The 26,220-nt window shown below is 42.6% G+C and overlaps 1 protein-coding gene across 1 annotated transcript in view; it reads left to right on the forward strand.

Annotated features, from left to right (window-relative positions):
- The window catches only part of PPT1 (palmitoyl-protein thioesterase 1), a 177,949-nt gene that overhangs the window by 139,076 nt on the left and 12,653 nt on the right, over window positions 1-26,220 (forward strand). The window contains exon 6 of the mRNA XM_053707299.1: window positions 923-1,013. Coding sequence (XP_053563274.1) covers window positions 923-1,013 — 91 coding nt within the window. The remainder of the gene's footprint in view (window positions 1-922; window positions 1,014-26,220) is intronic.

Here is a 26,220-nt window from a genome sequence, read left to right on the forward strand (position 1 = left end):
AGAGATTGCGGTTCCTTAATTGTGTCCTCAGAAGCAAAGACTTCTGCACAATTTGGACGTGGTCCGTGCTTTAAAGTTTTACTTAAAGGCGACTAAGGACTTTCGTCAGTCTTCTTCTTTGTTTGTGATTTTCTCAGGAAAACGTAAGGGACAGAAAGCTACGGCTACTTCTCTTTCTTTTTGGCTGAAGAGTATCATACTTTATGCATACGAGACTGCTGGACAGCAGCCTCCCAAGAGAGTTAGGCTCATTCCACGAGGGCTGTTGCTTCCTCATGGGCGTTCAAAAATGAAGCTTCTGTGGAACAGATTTGCAAGGCTGCGACTTGGTCCTCTCTTCACACTTTTTCAAAGTTCTACAAATTTGACACTTTTGCCTCGGCTGATGCCGCTTTTGGGAGAAAGGTTCTTAAAGCAGTGGTGCCTTCCGTTTAGGTTCCCTGTCTTGTCCCTCCCGTATCATCTGTATACTCTAGCTTGGGTATTAAATCCCATTAGTAATTAAGATGATCCGTGGACTCATCGTATCTTAAAGAAAAGAAAATTTATGCTTACCTGATAAATTTATTTTTTTGACACAATGAGTCCACAGCCCGCCCTGTTCTTTTAGACAGGTTGTGTGTTATTGTAAACTTCAGACACCTCTGCACCTTGGCTTTCCTTTCTCTTTCTAACTTTGGTCGAATGACTGGAGCGGGAGGGAAGGGAGGAGCTATTTAACAGCTCTTTGCCTCCTCCTGCTGACCAGGAGGTGAATATCCCATTAGTAATTAAGATGATCCGTGGACTCATAGTGTCAAAAAAATAAATTTATCAGGTAAGCATAAATTTTCTTTTTTGCATTCCAAAAAAATGCTGTCTGTGAGAGCAGGACACAAGCTATTAGTCTGAAATCTGATGTATCTTTATCATTCCATTGTAGGCTCGTTCAGGCAGAATACTGGCATGATCCACTCAACGAAGACACCTACAGAAATGGCAGCATTTTCCTAGCCGACATCAACCAGGAGAGGGTGAGGGGTCCTTGTAAAATACTTTTGGGTTGTTTTTTTTGTTTTGATTGTTTTTTATAGAAACTGCTCATTAAATCTCTTCTATTCCATGCATATTATTTCTTATTTTTATTTATTGGCATTTGTTTTAGAAAAGAATACATCTTCCATCCTATACAAACATGATGCAAAAGAGAAAATATAAAAGGCAGAAACTATAATGCAGCTTAGAAATAATGCAAAAGGAAAATGAGCAGATGGATGCTCTCTCATTCACATAGATGCTAGACTGGCTCCTCTGCTATTAACCTTGGGAAATATTACTTTCTTGACCTATAGGAAATTAACCTTCCAACCCCACTATATTTCTCCCAAATTGATAGTTGCCTCCAAAAAAATGTGTAATAGTTTTATTTTTCTTTCTAATGACACAGTGAGTCCATGGATCATCAGTAATTACTATTGGGAATATCACTCCTGGCCAGCAGGAGGCAAAGAGCACCACAGCAAACCTGTTCAAGGGACACTGAACCCACATTTTTTCATTCATGATTCAGATAGAGCATGACATTTTAAGCAACTTTCTAATTTACTCCTATTATCAAATTGTCTTCATTCTATTGGTATCTTTATTTGAAATGCAAGAATGTAAGTTTAGATGCCGGCCCATTTTTAGGGGGTTGTGTCCCTTTAAGTATCACTTCCCTTCCCACAACCCCCAGTCATTCTCTTTGCCTACGTTAAAAGCAAGGAGGTGGTAAAGTTTAGGTGTCTGAAAGAAGTTTCTCCAATTAGGAGTTTATTATTTTGAAGCAGAGCAGGTTTGCTCTGTCTTTCTGGGGGTTTAGCCATAGTCCATGTCAGTCTCTTCAGTAGAGCAGTGGTGGCTTTTAAGTATCTGGTAACTTGTGGGTATAATCCTCACTGCGCCTCCCAATCTGTTGTTGCTGGCCCTATCTTGGGAGCCTGATTAGGATTATTCAGTCTTCCTTTTTTTCGCACAGGTCCATGTGAGGGTGGAGGCCCTCTCAAACCAGGTGAGCTGCCCTGCTGCCGGGCAGATGTAAATTCAGGTAATTGCCTAATTTTTATTTCTGGGAACTCAGGAATACATGGCACTTTAACAGTTAAATGGGACATGGAATACCAGTAATCCTATTTAGGGTTAAAAGGATTGAGGTAGGCAGTGGATGCAGGCACTGGGGACTAAACTTTACTGTGGCTCAGTTTTTATTCCGGGTATATGTGTGTACTTTTTTGTAGACATACAAGCAAACAGATGTTTTACATTAGGAGATCATGACATATCGGATAGTTCTCCGGTGCAAGAGGTCTGTCACCGGCTTTTCAGTAATGGCGGCCGGGTTGCAGTTTGGGTATGTCCATGATTAGGAAGGTGGGCTTTTCTGAGGCAGCAAGTTAGTTTGCGCGCCTTCCGGTTTCTTTTCTTTGGAAGTTCCGGATCGGAGTACCTTTGCAGCGGCCGAGATCGCCTGTGTGTCTGTGATTACACTGGGAAGTCCGGATTGTGTATAAATCCTTAATCTGGTTGCCGGCAGGAAAGGTAGGCACCTCGGCAAAGAGTGCTGAGGTGAAGAAGCTGTCTGAGGTTTTTTATTGTGCTGTTGCTGCGGCTAAAAATTAAAGATTACGTTTAAAATTTAAAGTGACAGTAACGTCTTTTTTGAGAAAAAATTTTAAAGCAGTTTTTTTCTTTAATTGGTTGGGTTTTTGGGTAAGATGGAGCAAGAGGCCCTGCAAAACGTTACATGTAACTTGTGTTTTGATTCCAATGTGGAACCACCAATCCCTTTTTGTCCCTCTTGTATTGAAAGAACATTACATTACAGGGATAGACTTTTTGATTTTGAGCCACCATTAACTAATGCGGTTGCTGTTCAGGGGTCTCCTGTTCAAGAGATGCTGCAGCTTTCTCCTCAAGTGTCCCAAACAACATCGTCCACACATGCAGTGTCCTGTGCTTCCTCTCACACTCCAGTTGGAGTTACTTTGCAAGACATTGCTACCCACATATTTTCTGCGGTAACTGATGCGCTGCCAGCTTTTCCCATGCTGCAGGGAAAGTGCAAGAGGAAAAGAAAGGAATCAGTGATTAAGGTTTCTGACAGTCGTGGCTATTCCGAATGTTCCCTCCCAGAAGTCTGAGGAGGAAGATACTTCGGTAGCATCTGAGGGTGAAATCTCAGACTCAGACAGTGTAATTCCTTCTTCTGATGCTGAAGTTGTATCCTTCAGGTTTAAGCTGGAACACCTCCGTTTATAACTTAAGGAGGTTTTGGCTACCTTGGACAACTCCGACACAACTGTCGTGGTCAATCCTAATAAGTCTAGTAAGCTAAACAAATACTTTGATGTACCTTCCGCGGTGGAGGTTTTTCCTGTACCAGACTGGGCTACAGAGATTGCTCGGGAATGGGAGAGATCTGGTATCCCTTTTTCTCCATCCCCAATTTTTAAGAAGATGTTTCCTATAGCTGACTCTATCATGGAGTCTTGGCAGATGGTCCCTAAGGTGGAAGGGGCAATTTCTACCTTGGCTAAGAGAACAACTATCCCTGTAGAGGATAGCTGTTCTTTTAAGGATCCTATGGATAAGAAGTTGGTAGGGTTACTTAAAAAGATGTGTATACAGGGTTTACAATGGAAACCTGTGGTGTATTGCTACTGTCACCAGCGCAGCAGCATTCTGGTATGATGCGTTGTCCGATTCGATTCAGACAGATACTCCCCTTGAAGAGATCCAGGATAGGATCAAGGCTCTTAAGTTGGCCAATTCCTTTATTACGGATGCTTCCTTACAAGTTATTAAGTTGGGAGCAAAGATTTCTGGCTTTGCCGTACTGGCCCGCAGAGCTTTATGGTTGAAATCCTGGTCTGCGGATGTGTCATCTGTCTAAGCTTTTGTCGATTCCCTACAAGGGTAAGACCTTGTTTGGGCTGGGCATGGCTGAAATTATTTCAGACATTACGGGAGGAAAGGGTCATTTCCTCCCTCAGGATAAGAGGAATAAGCAGAAAGGAGTCATTTTCGTTCCTTTCGAAACTTTAAAGGTAAGCCTTCCTCTGCCAAGCAGGAGCAGTCCAAGCCTTCCTGGAAGTCCAATCAGTCTTGGAACAAGGGGAAGCAATCTAAGAAGCCTGTTAATGACTTAGTGAGCATGAAGGCTCTGCCCCCGATCCGGTAGCGGATCTTGTGGGGGCAGACTTACCTTCTTCGCACAGGCCTGGATACGGGATGTTCCGGATCTCTGGGCGGTGGACATCGTGTCCCAGGGATACAAACTAGAGTTAAAGACCTTTCCTCCCAGGGGGAGGTTTCTGCTCTCAAGATTATCTGTTGACCAGATAAAGAGAGGCATTCTTAAACTGTGTCCGGGATCTTTCCGACCTGGGAGTGATAGCTCCTGTTCCAATGCAGGAACAGGGTCTGGGATTCTACTACAATCTGTTCGTGGTTCCCAAAAAAGAGGGAACTTTCAGACCGATTTTAGACCTCAAGAGTCTAAACAAGTTCCTCAGAGTACTGTCATTCAAGATGGAAACTATTCGTTCCATTCTCCCCTTGGTTCAAGAGGGTCAATTCATGACAACAGTAGATTTAAAGGATGCGTACCTGCATGTTCCCATCCACAGGGATCATCTTAAGTTTCTGAGGTTCACGTTTCTAGACAAACACTTTCAGTTTGTGGCTCTTTCATTCGGCCTTGCTACAGCTCCCAGAATTTTCTAACTGTTGGTGGTGCTCCGGTTGCGGGGCATTGCAGTGGCGCCTTATCTGGACGACATTCTTGTTCAGACGCAATCTTTTCAACAAGGAAACTCCCATACAGAGATGTTCTCTTTTCTGCGCTCTCACGGATGGAAGTTGAATTTGGGAAAGAGTTCCTTGATTCCAGCTTCAAGGGTAGTGTTCTTGGGAACCATAATAGATTCCTTATCAAATATTTCTGACAGAGATCAGAAGAACAAAGCTCTTAGACACTTGCCTTGTCCTTCAGTCCTCTCCTCGGCCGTCAGTGGCCCAATGTATGGAGGTAATTGGTCTGATGGTAGCTGCCATGGACATCATTCCGTTTGCTCGGTTCCATTTCAGGCCTCTGCAGTTATGCATGCTCAAACAATGGAACAGGGATTATGCAGATCTGTCTCAAAGATTAGAACTGGATCACGCGACAAGAGATTCTCTTTCTTGGTGGTTGTCTCAGTAACATCTCTCCCAGGGAACCTGCTTCCGCAGACCTACCTGGGTGATTGTGACCATGGATGTCAGCCTGCTGGGATGGGGAGCAGTCTGGGGCTTGCAAAAGGCTTAGGGGATATGGACTCAGGAGAAGTCGGTTCTCCCCATAAACATCCTAGAGCTGAGAGCAATCTTCAATGCTCGGCTGACATCAGTTAGCTTCAGCCCAGTTTATCAGGTTCCAGTTGTTACCAAGATTATTCAGTGGGTGGAGACCCACAACTGCTGTCCATCTGCGATCCACATTCCAGGAATGGACAACTGGGAAGCAGATTTTCTGAGCAGACAGACCTTTCACCCGGGGGAGTGGGAACTCCACCCGGAGGTGTTTTCCAGCTTGATTCTCAAATGGGGACAGCCAGAGCTGTATCTCATGGCATCTCGACAGAATGCCAAGCTCCCGAGGTACGGGTCGAGGTCAAGGGATCCTCAGGCTGTACTGATAGATGCTCTGGCGGCCCCTTGGAATTTCAGTCTAGCATACCTATTTCCTCTGTTCGCTGTCCTTCTGCGAGTCATTGCTCGAATCAAACAGGAGAAGTCAGTGATTCTCATTGCTCCGGCGTGGCCGCGCAGGATCTGGTATGCAGACCTAGTGGAGATGTCTTCTCTCCCACATTGGAGATTTCCACTGAGGAAGGACCTTCTACTTCAATGGCCTTTTCTTCATCCGTGGACTCACCGTGTCATTAGAAAGAAAACTAAATGTATGCTTACCTGATAAATTTATTTATTTTTAAAGACACAAGTCCACGGATCATATTTATACTAATGGGATATTCACCTCCTGGTCAGCAGGAGGAGGCAAAGAGCACCTCATCAGAGCTGTTAAATAGCTCCTCCCTTCCCTCCCACCCTAGTCATTCTCTTTGCCTACGTTAGTGCTAGGAAGAGGTAAAGTTAGGTGTTAGAAAAGATTCTTCAATCAAGAGTTTATTATTTTTAAAGTAGTGCAAGATTGTGCTGCTTTGTTCTAGGGTGTAGCCGTAGTCCATATCAGTCTCTTCAGTAGAGCTTTTGGTGGCTTTAGAGCAATAGGAACTGGTGGGACATAATTCTCACTGCGCCTCCTATACATTTATGCTGCCCTTATCCTGATGGCCTAAGCACACTTAACTCAGGCTTTATCATTTTCCACAGGGCTATGGGAGGGAGAGGACCTCTTAAACCTACTGGACTGTCCTGCTGTCGGACAGTATTTAAGGTAAGTGCTAACTTTGTTTATTCTGGGAAAAAGTAAACTCAGAGGAAAGTGGGCACTTTAATTTTAGCTCTGGATATCACATAGGGCTCAGACAAGGGGCTCCTTATGTTGGGACATCAATCTCTCTTAATTGGAGGGTATTGGACAAGACAGCCATAAGTACAGGCACTGGGGCTGGGAGTTGAGCTCAATTTTTGTTTTTTGGTGGTTACTTTCCCTAAGGGCTTATGTAAAGCATTTAAGCCGATCGGGTAATGACTGTAACGCCCACGATGGGTGGGGCTATCGTTTAGCGCGCTTCCTAAGTTAACTGCGCAGTATTCAGCCCTTCTCTCTTTGCATGGACGTTTGCACATTGTGGCACTAAAACCGCATGGTTTCCTAATTCATTAAGCAAGCTCTAAAATAGTTGAGACCAGGGAGTGAGTCCATTTGGCAGGTAGGCCCCTCAGCAGAGTTGCTGAGGTGTAAGGGTGTCTGAATTTTGCTTTGTTCAGCTGATGGGATATGTTTTTTTTTTCCTATTGCAGTAAAAAGTTAGCTTTTAAAATTTAATGACACAGTAACGTTTTTCTGTAATCAATTTTTTTGGAGCTATAGAGTAATTTAATTGTCTTATGACCTTTTTTTGAGCACTTATTTCTCATGTAGTTAAAAAGTTATCTTTTAAATTTTAAAGAGACAGTAACGTTTTATTGTTATAAAAAAAAGTTTTTTTGTTTTTTTTTGTGCTTCAGTATGGACATAGGAGCCGTGCAAAATGTTACTTGCTCCATGTGTCTGGAGGCCAATGTGGAACCACCAATTCCTTTTTGTCCCTCATGTATTGAGAGGGCTTTAAGTTATAGAGAGAAGATTTTTCATGAACAAAATCTTTCAAAAGCGGATGCTTCTTAGGAGTCTAATGACGAGATTCAGAATATGCCGCAGCTTTCTCCCCAAGCGTCCCATTCTTTAACGCCCGCACAAGCAGTGCCCTGTAATTCTGCTCTAGAGCCTGCTGGAGTTACCTTAAAAGACATAGCGGCGCTTATGTCTTCCACAATTTCTCTTGTAAGGTGTATCCAGTCCACGGATCATCCATTACTTGTGGGATATTCTCATTCCCAACAGGAAGTTGCAAGAGGACACCCACAGCAGAGCTGTAATATAGCTCCTCCCCTAACTGTCATATCATTCTCTTGCAACTCTCAACAAGCAAGGACGTTGTAGGAGAGAGTGGTTAAATATAGCTAGTTTATTTTCTTCAATCAAAAGTTTATTTTTAAATAGTACCGGAGTTGTGCTATTTTATCTCAGGCAGTAAATAGAAGAAGAATCTGCCTGAGTTTTCTATGATCTTAGCAGGTTGTAACTAAGATCCATTGCTGTTCTCACATATGTCTGAGCGGATTACACAGATGAGGTAACTTCAGCAGGAGAATGGCGTGCAGTTTATTCTGCTATCTGGTATGTGCAGTTATAATTTTTTCTAGAGATGGAAAACACTCGAAAATGCTGCTGATACCGGATTAATGTAAGTTAAGCCTGAATACAGTGATTTAATAACGACTGGTATCATGCTTACTCCCAGGGATAATACCCTTATGATATTGCAATATAAAACGTTTGCTGGCATGTTTAATCGTTTTTATATATGCTTTGGTGATAAAACTTTATTGGGGCCTAGTTTTTTCCACATGGCTGGCTTAAATTTTGACTAGAAACAATTTCCACTGTTGTAGTATAAAAGTTACAGTTGGTGCAGTTAAAATTACAAACTGACATCCAGCTTCCCTCAAAGGCCCTCTGAATGCTATAGGACATCTCTAAAGGGCCCAAAGGCTTTCCAAAGTCGTTAATTGGGGAAGGTAGGGCCACAGCTTGCTGTGGCAGTTGGTTGTGACTGTTAAAAAACGTCTTTCGTTTTTTTGATCCGTTTTTTGAACTAAGGGGTTAATCATCCATTTGCAAGTGGGTGCAATGCTCTGTTAGCCTATTATACACACTGTAAAAATTTTGTTTGATTTACTGCATTTTTTCACTGTTTTTCAAATTCTGACAAAATTTGTTTCTCTTAAAGACACAGTACCGTTTTTTATATTTGCTTGTTAACTTGATTTAAAGTGTTTTCCAAGCTTGCTAGTCTCATTGCTATTCTGTATAAACATGTCTGACATAGAAGAAACTCCTTGTTTATTATGTTTAAAAGCCATGGTGGAACCCCCTCTTAGAATGTGTACCAAATGTACTGATTTCATTTTATGCAATAAAGATCATTTTCTGTCTTTAAAAAATGTATCACCAGAGGAATCTGACGAGGGGGAAGTTATGCCGACTAACTTTCCCCACGTGTCAGACCCTTTGACTCCCGCTTAAGGGACTCACGCTCAAATGGCGCTTAGTACATCTAGGGCACCCATAGCGTTTACTTTACAAGACATGGCGGCAGTCATGGATAATACACTGTCAGCGGTATTAGCCAGACTACCTGAACTTAGAGGTAAGCGAGATAGCTCTGGGGTGAGACAAAATGCAGAGCATACTGACGCTTTAAGAACCATGTCTGATACTGCCTCACAATATGCAGAAGCTGAGGAAAGAGAGCTTCAGTCAGTGGGTGATGTTAATGACTCAGGAAAGATACCTGATTCTAATATTTCTACATTTAAATTTAAGCTTGAACACCTCCGCGTGTTGCTTAGGGAGGTTTTAGCTGCTCTGAATGACTGTGATACCATTGCAGTGCCAGAGAAATTGTGTAGACTGGATAAATACTTTGCAGTGCCGGTGTGTACTGATGTTTTTCCAAATACCTAAAAGGTTTACAGAAATTATTAATAAAGAATGGGATAGACCAGGTGTGCCGTTCTCTTCCCCTCCTATTTTTAGAAAAATGTTTCCAATAGACGCCACCACATGGGACTTATGGCAGACAGTCCCTAAGGTGGAGGGAGCAGTTTCTACTCTAGTAAAGCGTACTACTATCCCTGTCGAGGACAGTTGTGCTTTTTTTTTTTAGATCCAATGGATAAAAAATTAGAGGTTACCTTAAGAAAATATTTATTCAACAAGGTTTTATCCTACAGCCCCTTGCATGCATTGCCCCTGTCACTGCTGCTGCGGCGTACTGGTTTGAGTCTCTGGAAGAGGCTTTACAGGTAGCGACTCCATTGGATGACATACTTGGCAAACTTAGAGCACTTAAGCTAGCCAATTCTTTTATTCTGATGCCATTGTTCATTTGACTAAACTAACGGCTAAGAATTCTGGTTTTGCTATACAGGCGCGCAGAGCGCTATGGCTTAGATCATGGTCAGCTGACGTGACTTCAAAATCTAAGCTACTTAACATTCCCTTCAAGGGGCAGACCCTATTCGGGCCTGGTTGAAGGAGATTATTGCTGATATCACTGGAGGAAAAGGTCATGCCCTTCCTCAGGACAGGTCCAAATCTAGGGCCAAACAGTCTAATTTTCGTGCCTTTCAAAACTTCAAGGCAGGTGCGGCATCAACTTCCTCTAATAATAAACAAGAGGGAACTTTTGCTCAATCCAAGACGGTCTGGAGACCAAACCTGACATGGAAAAAAGGTAAGCAGGTAAAAAAGCCTGCTGCTGCCTCTAAGACAGCATGAAGGAACGGCCCCCTATCCGGGAACGGATCTAGTAGGGGGCAGACTTTCACTCTTTGCCCAGGCGTGGGCAAGAGATGTTCAGGATCCCTGGGCGTTGGAAATTATATCCCAGGGATATCTTCTGGACTTCAAAGCTTCCCCCCCAAAAGGGAGATTTCACCTTTCACAATTATCTGCACACCAGATAAAGAGAGAGGCATTCTTACACTGTGTACGAGTCCTCCTAGTTATGGGAATGATCCATCCAGTTCCAAAGGAGGAACAGGGACAGGGTTTTTACTCAAATCTGTTTGTGGTTCCCAAAAAAGAGGGAACCTTCAGACCAATTTTGGATCTAAAGATCTTAAACAAATTCCTCAAAGTTCCGTCGTTCAAGATGGAAACTATTCGTACCATCCTACCACTGATCCAGGAGGGTCAATATATGACTACAGTGGATCTAAAGGATGCTTATCTTCACATTCCGATACACAAAGATCATCATCGGTTTCTCAGGTTTGGCTTTTAAGACAGGCATTACCAGTTGTAGCTCTTCCCTTGGGATTAGCTACAGCCCCAAGAATCTTTACAAAGGTTCTAGGGTCACTTATGGCGGTCCTAAGGCCGCGGGGCATAGCAGTAGCCCCTTATTTAGACGACATCCTGATACAGGAGTCAAACTTCCAAATTGCCAAGTCTCATACGGACGTAGTACTGGCATTTCTGTGGTCGCATGGGTGGAAAGTGAACAAGGAAAAGAGTTCTCTATCCCCACTCACAAGCGTTTCCTTCCTAGGGACTCTGATAGATTCTGTAGAAATGAAAATTCACCTGACGGAGTCCAGGTTATCAAAGCTTCTAAATTCCTGCCGGGTTCTTCATTCCATTCCGCGCCCTTCGGTGGTTCAGTGTATGGAAGTAATCGGCTTAATGGTAGCGGCAATGGACATAGTGCCGTTTGCACGCTTACATCTCAGACCGCTGCAACTATGCATGCTCAGTCAGTGGAGCGGGGATTACACAGATTTGTCCCCTCAACTGAATCTGGACCAAGAGACCAGGGATTCTCTTCTCTGGTGGCTATCTCGGGTCCATCTGTCCAAAGGTATGACCTTTCGCAGGCCAGATTGGACAATTGTTACAACAGATGCCAGCCTTCTAGGTTGGGGTGCAGTCTGGAACTCCCTGAAGGCTCAGGGATCGTGGACTCAGGAGGAGTCTCTCCTTCCATTAAATATTCTGGAACTAAGAGCAATATTCAAGGCTCTTCAGGCTTGGCCTCAGTTAGCAACTCTGAGGTACATCAGATTTCAGTCGGACAACATCACGACTGTAGCTTACATCAACCATCAAGGGGGAACGAGAAGTTCCCTAGAGATGTTAGAAGTTTCAAAAATAATTTGCTGGGCAGAGATTCACTCTTGCCACCTATCAGCTATCCATATCCCAGGTGTAGAGCACTGGGAGGCGGATTTTCTAAGTCGTCAGACTTTTCATCCGGGAGAGTGGGAACTCCATCCGGAGGCATTTGCACAACTGATTCATCGTTGGGGCAAACCAGAACTGGATCTCATGGCGTCTCGCCAGAACGCCAAGCTTCCGTGTTACGGATCCAGGTCCAGGGATCCCAAGGCGACACTGATAGATGCTCTAGCAGCGCCCTGGTCTTTCAACCTGGCTTATGTGTTTCCACCGTTTCTTCTGCTCCCTCGACTGATTGCCAAGATCAAGCAGGAGAGAGCATCGGGGATTCTGATAGCACCTGCGTGGCCACGCAGGACCTGGTATGCAGATCTAGTGGACATGTCATCCTTTCCACCATGGTCTCTGCCTCTGAAACAGGACCTTCTACTTCAGGGTCCTTTCAACCATCCAAATCTAATTTCTCTGAGGCTGACTGCCTGGAGATTGAACGCTTGATTTTATCAAAGCGTGGCTTCTCCGAGTCAGTTATTGATACCTTAAGACAGGCACGAAAGCCTGTCACCAGGAAAATTTACCATAAGGTATGGCGTAGATATCTTTATTGGTGTGAATCCAAGGGTTACTCATGGAGTAAGGTCAGGATTGCTAGGATATTATCTTTTCTCCAAGAAGGTTTGGAGAAAGGATTGTCAGCTAGTTAAGCGTCTGGCAGATGTTCCAGACGTTCAGGCATTTTGTCAGGCTTTAGTTAGAATCAAGCCTGTGTTTAAACCTGTTGCTCCACCATGGAGCTTAAACTTGGTTCTTAAGGTTCTTCAAGGAGTTCCGTTTGAACCTCTTCATTCCATAGATATCAAGCTTTTATCTTGGAAAGTTCTTTTTTTGGTAGCTATTTCCTCGGCTCGTAGAGTCTCTGAGCTATCTGCCTTACAATGTGATTCTCCTTATCTGATTTTTCATACGGATAAGGTAGTCCTGCGTACCAAACCTGGGTTCTTACCTAAGGTGGTATCTAACAAGAATATCAATCAAGAGATTGTTGTTCCATCCTTGTGTTACACAATTTGGACGTGGTCCGTGCTTTAAAGTTTTACTTACAAGCTACTAAAGATTTTCGTCAAACATCTGCTTTGTTTGTGTTCTACTCTGGACAGAGGAGAGGTCAAAAGGCTTCGGCAACCTCTTTTTCTTTTTGACTAAGAAGCTTAATCCGCTTAGCCTATGAGACTGCTGGACAGCAGCCTCCTGAAAGGATTAAAGCTCATTCCACTAGAGCTGTGGCTTCCACTTGGGCCTTTAAAAATGAGGCTTCTTTTGATCAGATTTGCAAGGCGACGACTTGGTCTTCGCTTCATATTTTTTCAAAATTTTACAAATTTGATACTTTTGCTTCTTCGGAGGCTATATTTGGGAGAAAGGTTTTACGGGCAGTGGTTCCTTCCATTTAAGTTCCTGCCTTGTCCCTCCCTTCATCCGTGTACTTTAGCTTTGGTATTGGTATCCCACAAGTAATGGATGATCCGTGGACTGGATACACCTTACAAGAGAAAGCACAATTTATGCTTACCTGATAAATTTATTTCTCTTGTGGTGTATCCAGTCCACGGCCCGCCCTGTCATTTTAAGGCAGGTAATTTTTAAATTTAAACTAAAGTAACCACTCCACCCTATGGTTCCTCCTTTCTCGGCTTGTTTTCGGTCGAATGACTGGCTATGACAGTTAGGGGAGGAGCTATATTACAGCTCTGCTGTGGGTGTCCTCTTGCAACTTCCTGTTGGGAATGAGAATATCCCACAAGTAATGGATGATCCGTGGACTGGATACACCACAAGAGAAATACATTTATCAGGTAAGCATAAATTGTGTTTTCTGATGCGTTGTCTGCTTTTCCTATGCTACAAGGCAAACGTAAGAGGAAAGACAACCATGCTATCAGTGAGGTTTCTGATGCAATGGTGTCAATCTCGGATGTACCCTCCCAGGGAACTGAAATGGTATAGAAGTTCTATCGGAAGGCGAAATTTCAGACTCAGAGAGTTCTTTACCTTTTGATGGATTCAAAGGTTGTCTCTTTCAGGTTTAAACTAGAACACCTCCGCCTGTTACTAAGGGAGGTTTTGGTTACTTTAGACGACTGTGATTCCACAGTAGTGGTCGCTCTTGCGAAGTCGAGTAAATTGGACAGATATTTCGAAGTTCCTTCTTACTTAGAAGTTTTTCCAGTGCCTAAGCGAGCTTCGGAGATTGTTTCTAAGGAATGGGAGAGACCAGGTATTCCCTTCTCTCCCTCTCCTATTTTCAAAAAGATGTTTCCTATAGCTGACGCTGTCAGGGAAGCTTGGCAAATGGTTCCTAAGGTGGAGGGGGCTATTTCCACCTTAGCCAAGCGAACTACTATTCCCACTGAGGATAGTTGTGCTTTTAAAGATCCCATGGACAAGAAGTTGGAGGGTATACTTAAAAAGATTTATGTTCACCAGGGTCTGCTATTGCAGCCAGCTGTGTGCATTACTACTGTCACTAGTGCAGCAGCTTATTGGTTTGATGCTCTGTCTGATTCTCTCAAGACTGAGACTTCCTTAGAGGAGATCCAAGATAGGATTAAAGCTCTGAAGTTAGCTAATGCTTTTATTACGGACGCTTCTCTACAAATTACTAAATTGGCAGCCAAAAGTTCGGGGTTCTCTATCCTAGCCCGCAGAGCCTTATGGTTAAAGCCTTATGGTCTGCGGACGTGTCATCTAAGTCTAAGCTTCTAGCGATTCCTTACAAGGGGAAGACCTTGTTTGGGCCTGGCCTGACAGAAATTATCTCTGATATCACGGGAGGTAAGGTTCTTCTCCTTCCTCAGGATAAGAGAAACAAATAAAATGGACGACAGAGTAGTTTTCCTTCCTTTCGAAATTTCAAGGGAAATTCTTTCTCTTCCTCCTCTAAACCAGAACAATCTAAGCCTACTTGAAGACCCAACCAGTTTTGGAACAAGGGTAAACAATCCAAGAAGCCTGCTGTTGAATCCAAAACAGCATGAAGGGCATGCCCCCGATCCAGGACCGAATCTGGTAGGGGGCAGACTTTCCTTCTTTGTTCAGGCTTGGGTTCGGGCGTACAGGATCCCTGGGCAGTAGAAATAGTGTCTCAGGGATATAAACTGGAGTTCAAAAATTTTCCTCCCAGAGGAAGATTTCTTCTTTCAAGATTATCTTCAGACCAGATAAAAAAAAGAGGCATTCTTACAATTGTGTAAGAGACCTCTCCTCCCTGGGATTGATTGTTCCCGTTCCTGTACAGGAACAGGGGCAGGGTTTTTTATTCAAATCTGTTTGTGGCTCCCAAAAAGGAGGGAACCTTCAGACCTATCTTAGACTTCAAGAGTCTAAACAAGTTTCTCAGAGTTCCGTCATTCAAGATGGAAACTATTCGTACCATTCTTCCATTGATCCAGGAGGGTCAATTTTATGACGACGGTGGATTTAAAGGATGCATATCTACATGTTCCTATCCAGAGATCATCACAGGTTCCTGAGGTTTGCTTTTCTGGACAAACTCTTTCAGTTCGTGGCTCTTCCTTTCGGTCTGGCCACGGCGCCCAGAATTTTCACAAAAGTTCTAGGATCTCTACTGGCGGTTCTAAGACCGTCGGGCATTGCTGTGGCGCCTTATCTGGACGATATTCTAATCCAGGTGCCATCTTGTCAACAAGCAAGACAAGAGCTCATACCGACTTTGTGCTATCCTTCCTGAGAACTCACGGGTGGAAGGTATATCTGGAAAAGAGTTCCTTAATCCCAAAGACAAGGGTGACTTTCTTGGGAACTCTAATCGATTCTATATCTATGAGGATTTTTCTGACAGAAGTCAGGAAATCAAAGATTCTGGATGCCTGTCGAGCCCTTCAGTCCACTCCTCGGCCGTCAGTGGCTCAGTGCATGGAAGTAATCGGACTGATGGTGGCGGCAATGGACATCATCCAGTTTGCTCGGTTCCACCTCAGGCCTCTGCAGTTAAACATGCTCAGGCAGTGGAATAGAGATTATGCAGACTTGTCTTCTCGAATAACCCTGGAACAGGAGACGAGGGACTCACTTCGATGGTGGTTGTCTCTGGATTATCGCTTTCGCAGACTGTCCTGGGTGATTATGACAACAGATGCCAGCCTTCTAGGGTGGGGATCTGTCTGGGGTCCCCTAAAGGCTCAGAGAGTGTGGACTCAGGCGGAGTCTGTTCTTCCTATAAACATTCTGGAACTAAGCAATCTTAAATGCTCGCCTGGCCTGGCCTCAGTTGGCTTTGGCCCAGTTTATCAGATTCCAATCGGACAACATAACGTCAGTGGCTTACATCAATCATCAGGGAGGAACGAGGAGTTCCTTAGCGATGACCGAGGTAGCCAAGATAATCCAGTGGGCAGAGGCCCATTCTTGCTATCTGTCAGCAATTCACATCCCAGGGGTGGACAACTGGGAGGCTGACTTTCTGAGCAGGCAGACTTTTCATCCGGGAGAGTGGGAACTCCATCCAGAAGTATTCTCCAACCTGATTCTCAAATCTGGTCGGCCGGAGTTAGATCTCAAGGCATCTCGTCAGAATGTCAAGCTGCCGAGATACAGGTCAAGGTCCAGGGATCCCAAGGTGGAACTGATAGATGCTCTGGTGGTTCCTTGGTCCTTAAACCTTGCATACCTATTTCCCCCGTTTGCGCTTCTTCCTCGGGTCATTGCTCGAATCAAGCAGGAGAGGGCATCGGTGATCCTCATTGCAACTGCTTGGCCTAGCAGGAATTGGTATGTAGATCTGGTCGACATGTCATCTCTGCCACCTTGGAGACTTCCCTTGAGGAAGGACCTTCTAATTCAAGGGCCCTTCCTTCACCCAAATCTAGTTTCTCTGAAGCTGACTGCTTGGAGATTGAACGCTTAATCTTATCCAAGCTGGGTTTTTCTGATTTGGTCATAGAGACCATGATTCAGGTTCGTAAGCCTGTAACTAGAAAGATTTACCATAAGATATGGCGTAAATATCTCTATTGGTGTGAATCCAAGGGCTACTCGTGGAGTAGAGTTAGGATTCCCAGAATTTTGTCTTTTCTCCAAGAAGGTTTGGAGAAGGGTTTATCGACATGTTCCCTAAAGGGTCAAATCTCTGCCTTATCTATTTTGTTACACAAACGTCTGGCAGATGTCCCAGATGTACAATCATTTTGTAAGGCCTTGGTTAGGATCAGGCCTGTGTTCAAGCCAGTTACTCCTCCATGGAGTCTGAATTTAGTTCTCAAAGTTCTTCAAGGGGCTCCGTTTGAGCCTATGCATTCCTTGATATTAAGTTATCTTGGAAAGTTTTATTTCTTGTTGCTATTTCTTCAGCTTGTAGAGTGTCTGAGCTCTCGGCGTTGCAATACACTTCGCCTTACCTTATTTTCCATTCAGATAAGGTAGTTTTACGTACTAAACTAGGTTTTCTTCTTAAGGTTGTTTCAGATAGGAACATTAATCAGGAGATTGTGGTTCCTTCCTTGTGTCCTAATCCTCCTCCTCAGAAAGAACGTATTCTGCACAATTTGGACGTGGTCCGTGCTTTAAAATTTTATTTACAGGCAACTAAGGACTTTAGTCAGTCCTCTTCTCTGTTTGTAATTTTCTCTGGAAAACGTAAGGGTCAGAAAGCTACGGCTACCTTTCTTTCTTTTTGGCTGAAGAGTATCGTCCATTTTGCATATGAGACTGCTGGACAGCAGCCTCCTGAGAGAGTTACGGCTCATTCCATTAGGGCCGTTGCTTCCTCATGGGCATTCAAAAATGAAGCTTCTGTGGAACAGATTTGCAAGGCTGCAACTTGGTCCTCTCTTCACACTTTTACAAAATTCTATAAATTTGATACTTTTGCCTCGGCTGAGGCCACTTTTGGGAGAAAGGCTCTTTGAGCAGTGGTGCCTTCCGTTTAGGTTCCCTGTCTTGTCCCTCCCTTATCATCTGTGTCCTCTAGATTGGGTATTGTATCTCAAAAGTAATGAAGATGATCCGTGGACTCATTGTGTCTTTAAAAAGAAAAGAAAATGTATGCTTACATGATAAATTTGTTTCTTTTTAGACACGATGAGTCCACGGCCCGCCCTGTTCTTTTAAGACAGGTTGTTAATTATTGTAAACTTCAGACACCTCTGCACGTTGGCTTTTCCTTTCTCTTCCTAACTTCGGTCGAATGACTGGAGTGGGAGGGAAGGGAGGAGCTATTTAACAGCTCTGCTGTGGTGCTCTTTGCCTCCTCCTGCTGACCAGGAGGTGAATATCCCATAAGTAATGAAGATGATCCGTGGACTCATGTCTAAAAAGAAACAAATTTATCAGGTAAGCATAAATTTTATTTTTTCTTGACACGGCCTGCCCTGTATCTCAGACAGGTTTTTTTTGCCATATAATCCTCAGGCACCTCTGCACCTGGGGGTTGTGGGAAGGGAAGTGATACTTAACAGCTTTGCTGTGGTGCTCTTTGCCTCCCCCTGCTGGCCAGGAGTGATATTCCCAATAGTAATTACTGATGATCCGTGGTATCAGGTAAGCATAAATTTTGTTGTTTTTTATATATATATATATATATATATATATATATTCTTAAATATTTTCCAGTTCCCTTCTACTATCAAATATACCTCTTTAGTCCATCATTCTAGGGGATTTTGCAGAGGTAGGTCCAGGAACATGCATGTTTCCTTAGCACTGTATGGTAGCCATGTTTGTAACAATGCAATGCATAATGCCCAAGACGTGCACTCTCTTATGTAGCATAGGTATCTGCGTGATAGTTAATTTGGTCTGAAACCCCCATGACACAGTCTCGACTATAACCAGCTGCTGCTATTTAGTGACTGAAAATAATGAGCAGCTAATAGTAGTGGGTCAATTATAATTTGGACAGTAAAGTGGATGTGCTCCAGCAGTAGTAAGGACCAGAGATGTGGACTTGTCGCATGACTTGGACTCAAGTCACAAATTTTGATGACTTGTGACTCGACATAATCAAGGAAGACTTGTGACTTGACAGACTTTGACAGCAATGTCTCTTCTTAAGCCCCATGACTTGTCAAGTCTTATACATTCTAAAGGTCAGAGTTGTGACCTAGGATGGTCCCTGGAGAATGACAAACAAAATAATGTATTTTAAAATACCTAACTCGCTTTTGTTTTAAATTACACCCCAAGATTCTTTTTTTTTTTTTTTTTTTTTGTCAAACATTAAAATATGGTAAAATGTCATTGGAAAGTTTGTTTTTATTTTTTAAGTGAATGGAGGGTGAGGCGGTAGCTTAAAATAGTAGTAAAAAAAGGTTATATGTATTGTCACTATCTAAGGTTATTTGTTAAAGACTCAGTCTGATCCTTATGTAAACACTTTACACACATGCTGTGACTGACTGTTTAAGATTTCTCACCAGGAAATCGATCTACACGTATGGGGCCAGATTACAAGTGGAGCAATAACTATCGCTTTCGAGCAAGCGATATTAGCTCTCCACTTTGTAATACCAGCGCACCATAATTTGCGCTGGTATTACAATTAAATCGCAATGCGAATGTGAGCTTGCATTCACATTGCTAGGACGCAGCGAAGTGGGTAGGTAGCGCAGCAATGGGGCAGCATTTTTAAATATATTTATATGAATATATATATATATGTGTTAATGTGTGTATATATACACATAAATATATATGCATATAATCATATACATTTATTTTTTTTACAAAGATATGACGAGTCCACGGATTCATCCTTACTTGTGGGATATAATCCTCCTGCTAACAGGAAGTGGCAAAGAGCACCACAGCAGAACTTTTTTTTTTTTTAAATTAAAAGCAACTGCACTAGGCAGTTTTCAGGGTCTAAAGTTGGTGGGAGTGGGGTGTTGGAAAAACAAAACACAGCACTGAAAAGAACTGTGTGTTCCAGTAGACCGCAATGTAAATATGGAAATTTATGCTTACCTGATAAATTTATTTATTTTACGATATGACGAGTCCACAGATTCATCCTTACTTGTGGGATATAATCCTCCTGCTAACAGGAAGTGGCAAAGAGCACCACAGCAGAGCTGTTATATAGCTCCTCCCTTGACTCCTCCCCCCTGTCATTCTCTTTGCCTATGCTAGTAATAGGAAGGGTAAAGTGATAGTGGTGATAAAATAATAGTTTTAATTTCTCCAATCAAAAAGTTTTTTATTTTTAAATGGTACCGGTGAGTACTATTTTGCTCAGGGAGGATATGGAAGAAGATTTCTCCCTGAAATTGATGATCTTAGCAGCAGTTACTAAGGTCAGTTATGGTTCCCACAGATCTGAAGGTAATATGAAGGAAACTCTTCAGTGTGGAGGACGGTCTCATGCAATAAGCAGCATTTTGAGGTATGTGTCAGCCTAATTTTTCTGAGGAAACTTTGTATATCAGAATTGGCTGTATTAGTTTCCTTATAATGGGAACAGGGTAAGCAGTAGTCCTAAATGTAAAGGGGAGTTACTGTCCTACTGGGTGTTTTTCTTTCTTACATTATTGCATCACATTTCATAAGCAGCATATACATTGACACCGAGACCTTTTTTTCATAAGTTTGTTTATGAAGGACAACAGTAAAAGAGATTTTATTTTGTGTGTAGACGTTTGGGGACCACTTGGCTGTTTATAACCGCTTCCCATGCGGTAGTTGAATTTCTTAGTGTGACGTCCATTGTTGGCGGGGCCTATTTTCGCACCTCAGATGCGCAGTTTACTCTGAAGGAGACAGCAGACATTAGCTCCGGTTGGGCCCTATCTGTGTTTTTCACTATCCGGATTGGTGTCGATTCATTTGGCAGTTCTCTGGGGGCAGGTAGGCGCCACAGCTCTTGCATGGGTCATTATTTAGAAAATTGCATTATTTTTTTAATTAATGTTCCTGTAGAGAGTAAATTCAATCGTTGCATGTGGATGCAATAATTTTTGGCAACATTATATAGCCATACATAGGTTTTAATCGTTCATAGACGTTTTTAATCGTGTTTGGGGAAAAATTGTATGCTTTTATTTCTTAAAGGCACAGTACTCGTTTTTTTGCAAAATAGTTTTTTTCAATAAATAAAGTGTTTACCAACTGTTGTGGTTATTACTACTTTGTTTAACATGTCTGACATTGAGGAATATCATTGCTCTATGTGTTTAGAAGCCATTGTGTACCTCTTGTACTGATAGAGCCTTACACTGTAAAGAACATATTTTAGGAAATGAAAGTGTGTCTAAGGATGATTCTCAGTCTGAAGAGAATCAGGATATGCCATCCAATTCTCCCCAAGTGTCACAACCTTTAACACCCACACAAGCGACACCTAGTATCTCTAGTGCGTCTAATTCTTTTACTCTGCAAGATATGGCTGCAGTTATGTCAACTACCCTCACTGAGGTATTATCTAAACTGCCAGGTTTGCAAGGTAAACTCAGTAGGCCAGGTATTAATGTAAATACTCAACCCTCTGATGCTTTAGTAGTCATTTCCGATGTACCCTCACAATGCTCTGAATTGGGGGTCAGGGAATTATTGTCTGAGGGAGAACTTTCAGATTCAGGGAATGTGTTACCTCAGACAGATATGGACTAAGCATCCTTTAAATTGAAACTTGAACACCTTCACCTGTTGCTCAGGGAGGTCCTAGCGACTCTGGATAATTGTGAACCTATTACAATTCCTCCAGAAAAATTGTGTAAGATGGATAAATATCTAGAAGTACCTACTTACACTGATGTTTTTCCAGTTCCTAAAAGAATTTCGGAAATTGTTAAAAAGGAATGGGATAGACCAGGCATACCGTTCTCTCCCCCTCCTAATTTTAAGAAAATGTTCCCTATATCAGACACCATCAAGGACTCTTGGCAAACGGTCCCTAAGGTGGAGGGAGCAATATCTACTCTAGCTAAGCGTACAACTATACCTATTGAGGACAGTTGTCCTTTCAAAGACCCTATGGATAAAAGGTTAGAGGTTACAACCTACTGCCTGCATTGTTCCAGTAACTACTGCGGAGGCTTTCTGGTTTGATGCCCTTGAGGACTCTCTGAAAGTAGAGACGCCCTTAGAGGACATTTTGGACAGAATTAAAGCTCTCAAGCTAGCTAATTCTTTTATCACAGATGCTGCTTTTCAGATTGCTAAATTAGCGGCAAAAAATGCAGGCTTTGCCATCTTTGCGCACAGAGCGCTATAGTTAAAATCGTGGTCTGCTGATGTATCATCAAAATCTAAGCTTTTAACTATTCCTTTCAAGGGTAAGACCCTATTCGGACCTGAATTGAAAGAAATCATTTCAGATATTACTGGAGGTAAAGGCCACGCCCTACCTCAAGACAAACCCCTTAAGATGAGGGGTAAGCAAAATAATTTTCGTTCCTTTCGAAATTTCAAAGGAGTACCCTCTGCTTTCCCTTCCTCTACTAAACAGGAATGAAATTTTGCTCAATCCAAGTCTGTCTGGAGACCTAAGCAGACCTGGAATAAGGGTAAACAAGCCAAGAAGGCCACTGCTGCTACCAAGACAGCATGAAGGGGCAGCCCCCGATCTGGGACCGGATCTAGTAGGGGGCAGACTTTCTCTCTTTGCTCAAGCCTGGGCAAGAGATGTACAGGATCCCTGGGCATTAGAAATTGTGACCCAGGGGTATCAACTGGAATTTAAAAATTTTCCCCCAAGAGGAAGATTTCATCTTTCACGTTTGTATGTAGACCAGACAAAAAGAGAGGCGTTCTTACACTGTGTAAAAGACCTCCATACCATGGGAGTAATTTGTCCTGTTCCAAAACTGGAACAGGGACAGGGGTTTTACTCAAACCTTTTCGTGGTTCACAAAAAAGAGGGAACTTTCAGACCTATTTTAGATTTAAAATGTCAGTCCCATCGTTCAAGATGGAGACTATACGAACAATCTTACCAATGATCCAGGAGGGTCAATACATGACCACCGTGGACCTAAAGGATGCGTACCTTCACATTCCTATCCACAAGGATCATCATTATCAGTTTCTAAGGTTTGCTTTTCTGGACAATTATTATCAGTTTGTGGCCCTTCCTTTCGGGTTGGCCACAGCTCCCAGAATTTTCACAAAAGTGCTAGGGTCCCTTCTAGCGGTTCTCAGGCCGCGGGGCATAGTGGTGGCGCCCTATCTAGACGATATCTTTATTCAGGCATCAAATCGTCATCTGACCAAATCTCATACGGACATTGTGCTGTCCTTCCTAAGAACTCATGGTTGGAAAGTGAATATAGAAAAGAGTTCACTTGTTCCACAAACAAGAGTTCCATTCTTGGGAACTCTGATAGACTCGGTAGACATGAAAATATTTCTGACGGAAGTCAGAAAATCAAAGATTCTAAATACTTGCCGAGCTCTTCAGTCCATTCCTCGGCCATCAGTGGCTCAGTGTATGGAGGTCATTGGGGATTATGCAAATTTATCTTCTCGGATAAATCTGGATCAAGAGACCAGAGACTCTCTTCTGTGGTGGTTGTCACAGGATCACCTGTCCCAGGGGATGTATTTCCGCAGGCCATCATGGGTTATAGTGATAACGGACGCCAGCCTCTTGGGCTGGGGTGGAGTCTGGAATTCCCTGAAGGCTCAGGGAACTTGGACTCCGACGGAGTCTCAATTACCAATCAATATTCTGGAACTGAGAGCAATATTCAATGCGCTTCAGGCGTGGCCTCAGTTGGCACTGACCAAATTCATAAGATTCCAGTCGGACAATATCACTACTGTAGCATATATCAATCATCGGGGGGAACAAGGAGCTCTCTTGCGATGATAGAGGTATCAAAGATAATCCGATGGGCAGAGAATCACTCTTGCCATCTATCAGCAATCTATATCCCAGGAGTAGAGAACTGGGAAGCAAATTTTCTAAGTCGCCAGACTTTTCATCCGGGGGAGTGGGAACTCCATCCGGAGGTGTTTGCATCATTGACTCAACAATGGGGCACACCGGAATTGGATCTAATGGCATCTCGACAGAATGCCAAACTTCCACATTATGGGTCCAGGTCAAGGGATCCCCAGGCTGTACTGATAAATGCTCTAGCAGTACCTTGGTCGTTCAACCTGGCTTATGTGTTTCCACCTTTTCCTCTCCTACCTCATGTGATTGCAAGAATCAAACAGGAGAGAGCTTCAGTAATTCTAATAGCGCCTGCGTGGCCACGCAGGACTTGGTATGCGGATCTAGTGGACATGTCGTCTCTACCTCCGTGTAAACTACCATTGAGACAGGACCTTCTCATTCAAGGTCCATTCCAACATCCAAATCTAACTTCTCTGCAGCTGACTGCCTGGAGATTGAACGCTTGATTTTATCAAAGCGGGGATTCTCTGAGTCGGTCATTGATACTCTGATTCAGGCTCGCAAGCCTGTCACTAGAAAGATTTACCATAAGATATGGCATAAATATCTTTATTGGTGCGAATCCAAGGGCTACTCATGGAGTAAGATTAGGATTCCTAGGATCTTGTCCTTTCTCTAAGAAGGATTGGAGAAGGGGTTATCTGCTAGTTCTTTAAAGAGACAAATTTCTGCTTTGTCAGTTTTATTACACAAGCGTCTGGCGGATGTCCCAGACGTTCAGTCTTTTTGTCAGGCTTTAATCAGAATCAAGCCTGTGTTTAAACCTGTTGCTCCGCCATCGAGTCTGAATTTAGTTCTTAATGTTCTTCAAGGAGTTCCGTTTGAACCCATGCATTCCATAGATATTAAGCTGTTATCTTGAAAAGTTTTATTTTTGGTTGCTATCTCTTCTGCTTGAAGAGTTTCTGAGCTTTCTGCTTTACAATGTGACTTGCCTTATCTTATATTTCATTCTGATAAGGTGGTTTTACGTACTAAACCTGGATTTCTTCCTAAGGTTGTTTCAAATAAGAATATTAATCAGGAAATTGCTGTTCCTTCCTTGTGTCCTAATCCTCCTTCTAAGAAGGAACATCTATTACATAACTTGGACGTGGTTTGCGCTTTGAAGTTTTACTTACAAGCGACCAAGGATTATCGTCAAACATCTTCTCTTTTTGTTGTTTATTCTGGAAAGCGTAGGGGTCAAAAATCTACGGCTACCTCTCTCTCTTTTTGGCTGAAAAGCATCATCCGCCTGGCATACAAGACTGCTGGACAGCAGCAGCCTGAAAAAATTACGTCTCATTCCACTAGAACTGTGGCTTCCACATGGGCTTTTAAAAACAATGCTTCTGTTGAACAGATTTGTAAGGCTGTGACTTGGTCCTCCCTTCATACTTTTTCCAAATTTTCCAAATTTGATACTTTTGCTTCTTCGGAGACTGTTTTTGGGAGAAAGGTTCTTCAAGCAGTGGTGCCTTTCGTTTAGGTCTCTGTCTTGTCCCTCCCGTTCATCCGTGTCCTGTTGCTTTGGTATTGTATCTCACAAGTAAGGATGAATCCGTGGACTCGTCATATCTTTGTAAAAGAAAAGTAAATTTATGCTTACCTGATAAATTTACAATATGACGAGTCCACGGCCCGCCCTGTCATTTTAAGACAGAATTTATTTTATTTTCAAAAGTTGTCACCTCGGCACCTTTTAGTTTTTCCTTTCTCTTCCTATGCCTTCGGTCGAATGACTGGGGGAGGAGTCAAGGGAGGAGCTATATAACAGCTCTGCTGTGGTGCTCTTTGCCACTTCCTGTTAGCAGGAGGATAATATCCCACAAGTAAGGATGAATCTGTGGACTCGTCATATCGTAAAAGAAATAAATTTATCAGGTAAGCATAAATTTCCATATTTACATTGCGGTCTACTGGAACACACAGTTCTTTTCAGTGCTGTGTTTTGTTTTTCTAACACCCCACTCCCACCAACTTTAGACCCTGAAAACTGCCTAGTGCAGTTGCTTTTAATTTAAAAAAAAAAAGTTTTTTAATTAAAAATATGCAGCTTTAATATCCTCTATTTTGAGGGCATTTGGGGCACTTTTAGAAAATTAAGAAGCGGTAGCAATAACTAGCCACTTGTAAGGGCTGGTTAATTATTGAACTCCCACAATCGGGCAAATTTTCAGTTTGCAGAAGCGAAATAATTTAGCTCTCCACTTGTAATCTAGCCCAAGATCGGCTAGTCAGAGCAGTCCATGGAAAGTGAAACTGGGATAAACTAAGATTCTGTTCTCAGTCTAAAGTTTAAAGTAATATAAAATACAAAAAGTACAACAAACAAAAGTGTAACCAAATTCTCACATTATGCTGTATTTGTTGCTCTGGGCTTGTCTCTTCTTCACATAAATGCAGAGAACAGTCCTTAGAGAATTTTGTTACTCTTATTTACCAATAAATACTGTTTTTTCACTGTCCTTATGTCACAATTTCAAAATTTTAAATCTCACATGAAATTGAACTGATATGAATCACTATACATTAATTAACGCTAGGATTTACTATTGAAACAAATAAAGGGCACTTTCATTCATGAAGTATAAGATATTTCATGTAGAAAGCTCCTTTATTTGATTCAATTGATCGCTGCTCTTAGCTCCTACAGCAGCCCACGGCTAAAAAAAAAAAGAGGAAATTTATGCTTACCTGATAAATGTATTTCTTTTACAATATGACGAGTCCACGGATTTCATCCTTACTAATGGGATTACGCCTTCTATTTAGCAGGAAGTGGCAAAGAGCACCACAGCAGAGCTATATATATATATATATATATATATATATATATATATATATATAT

Source organism: Bombina bombina, chromosome 3 (assembly GCF_027579735.1).
Source record: "Bombina bombina isolate aBomBom1 chromosome 3, aBomBom1.pri, whole genome shotgun sequence".
NCBI lineage: Eukaryota > Metazoa > Chordata > Amphibia > Anura > Bombinatoridae > Bombina > Bombina bombina.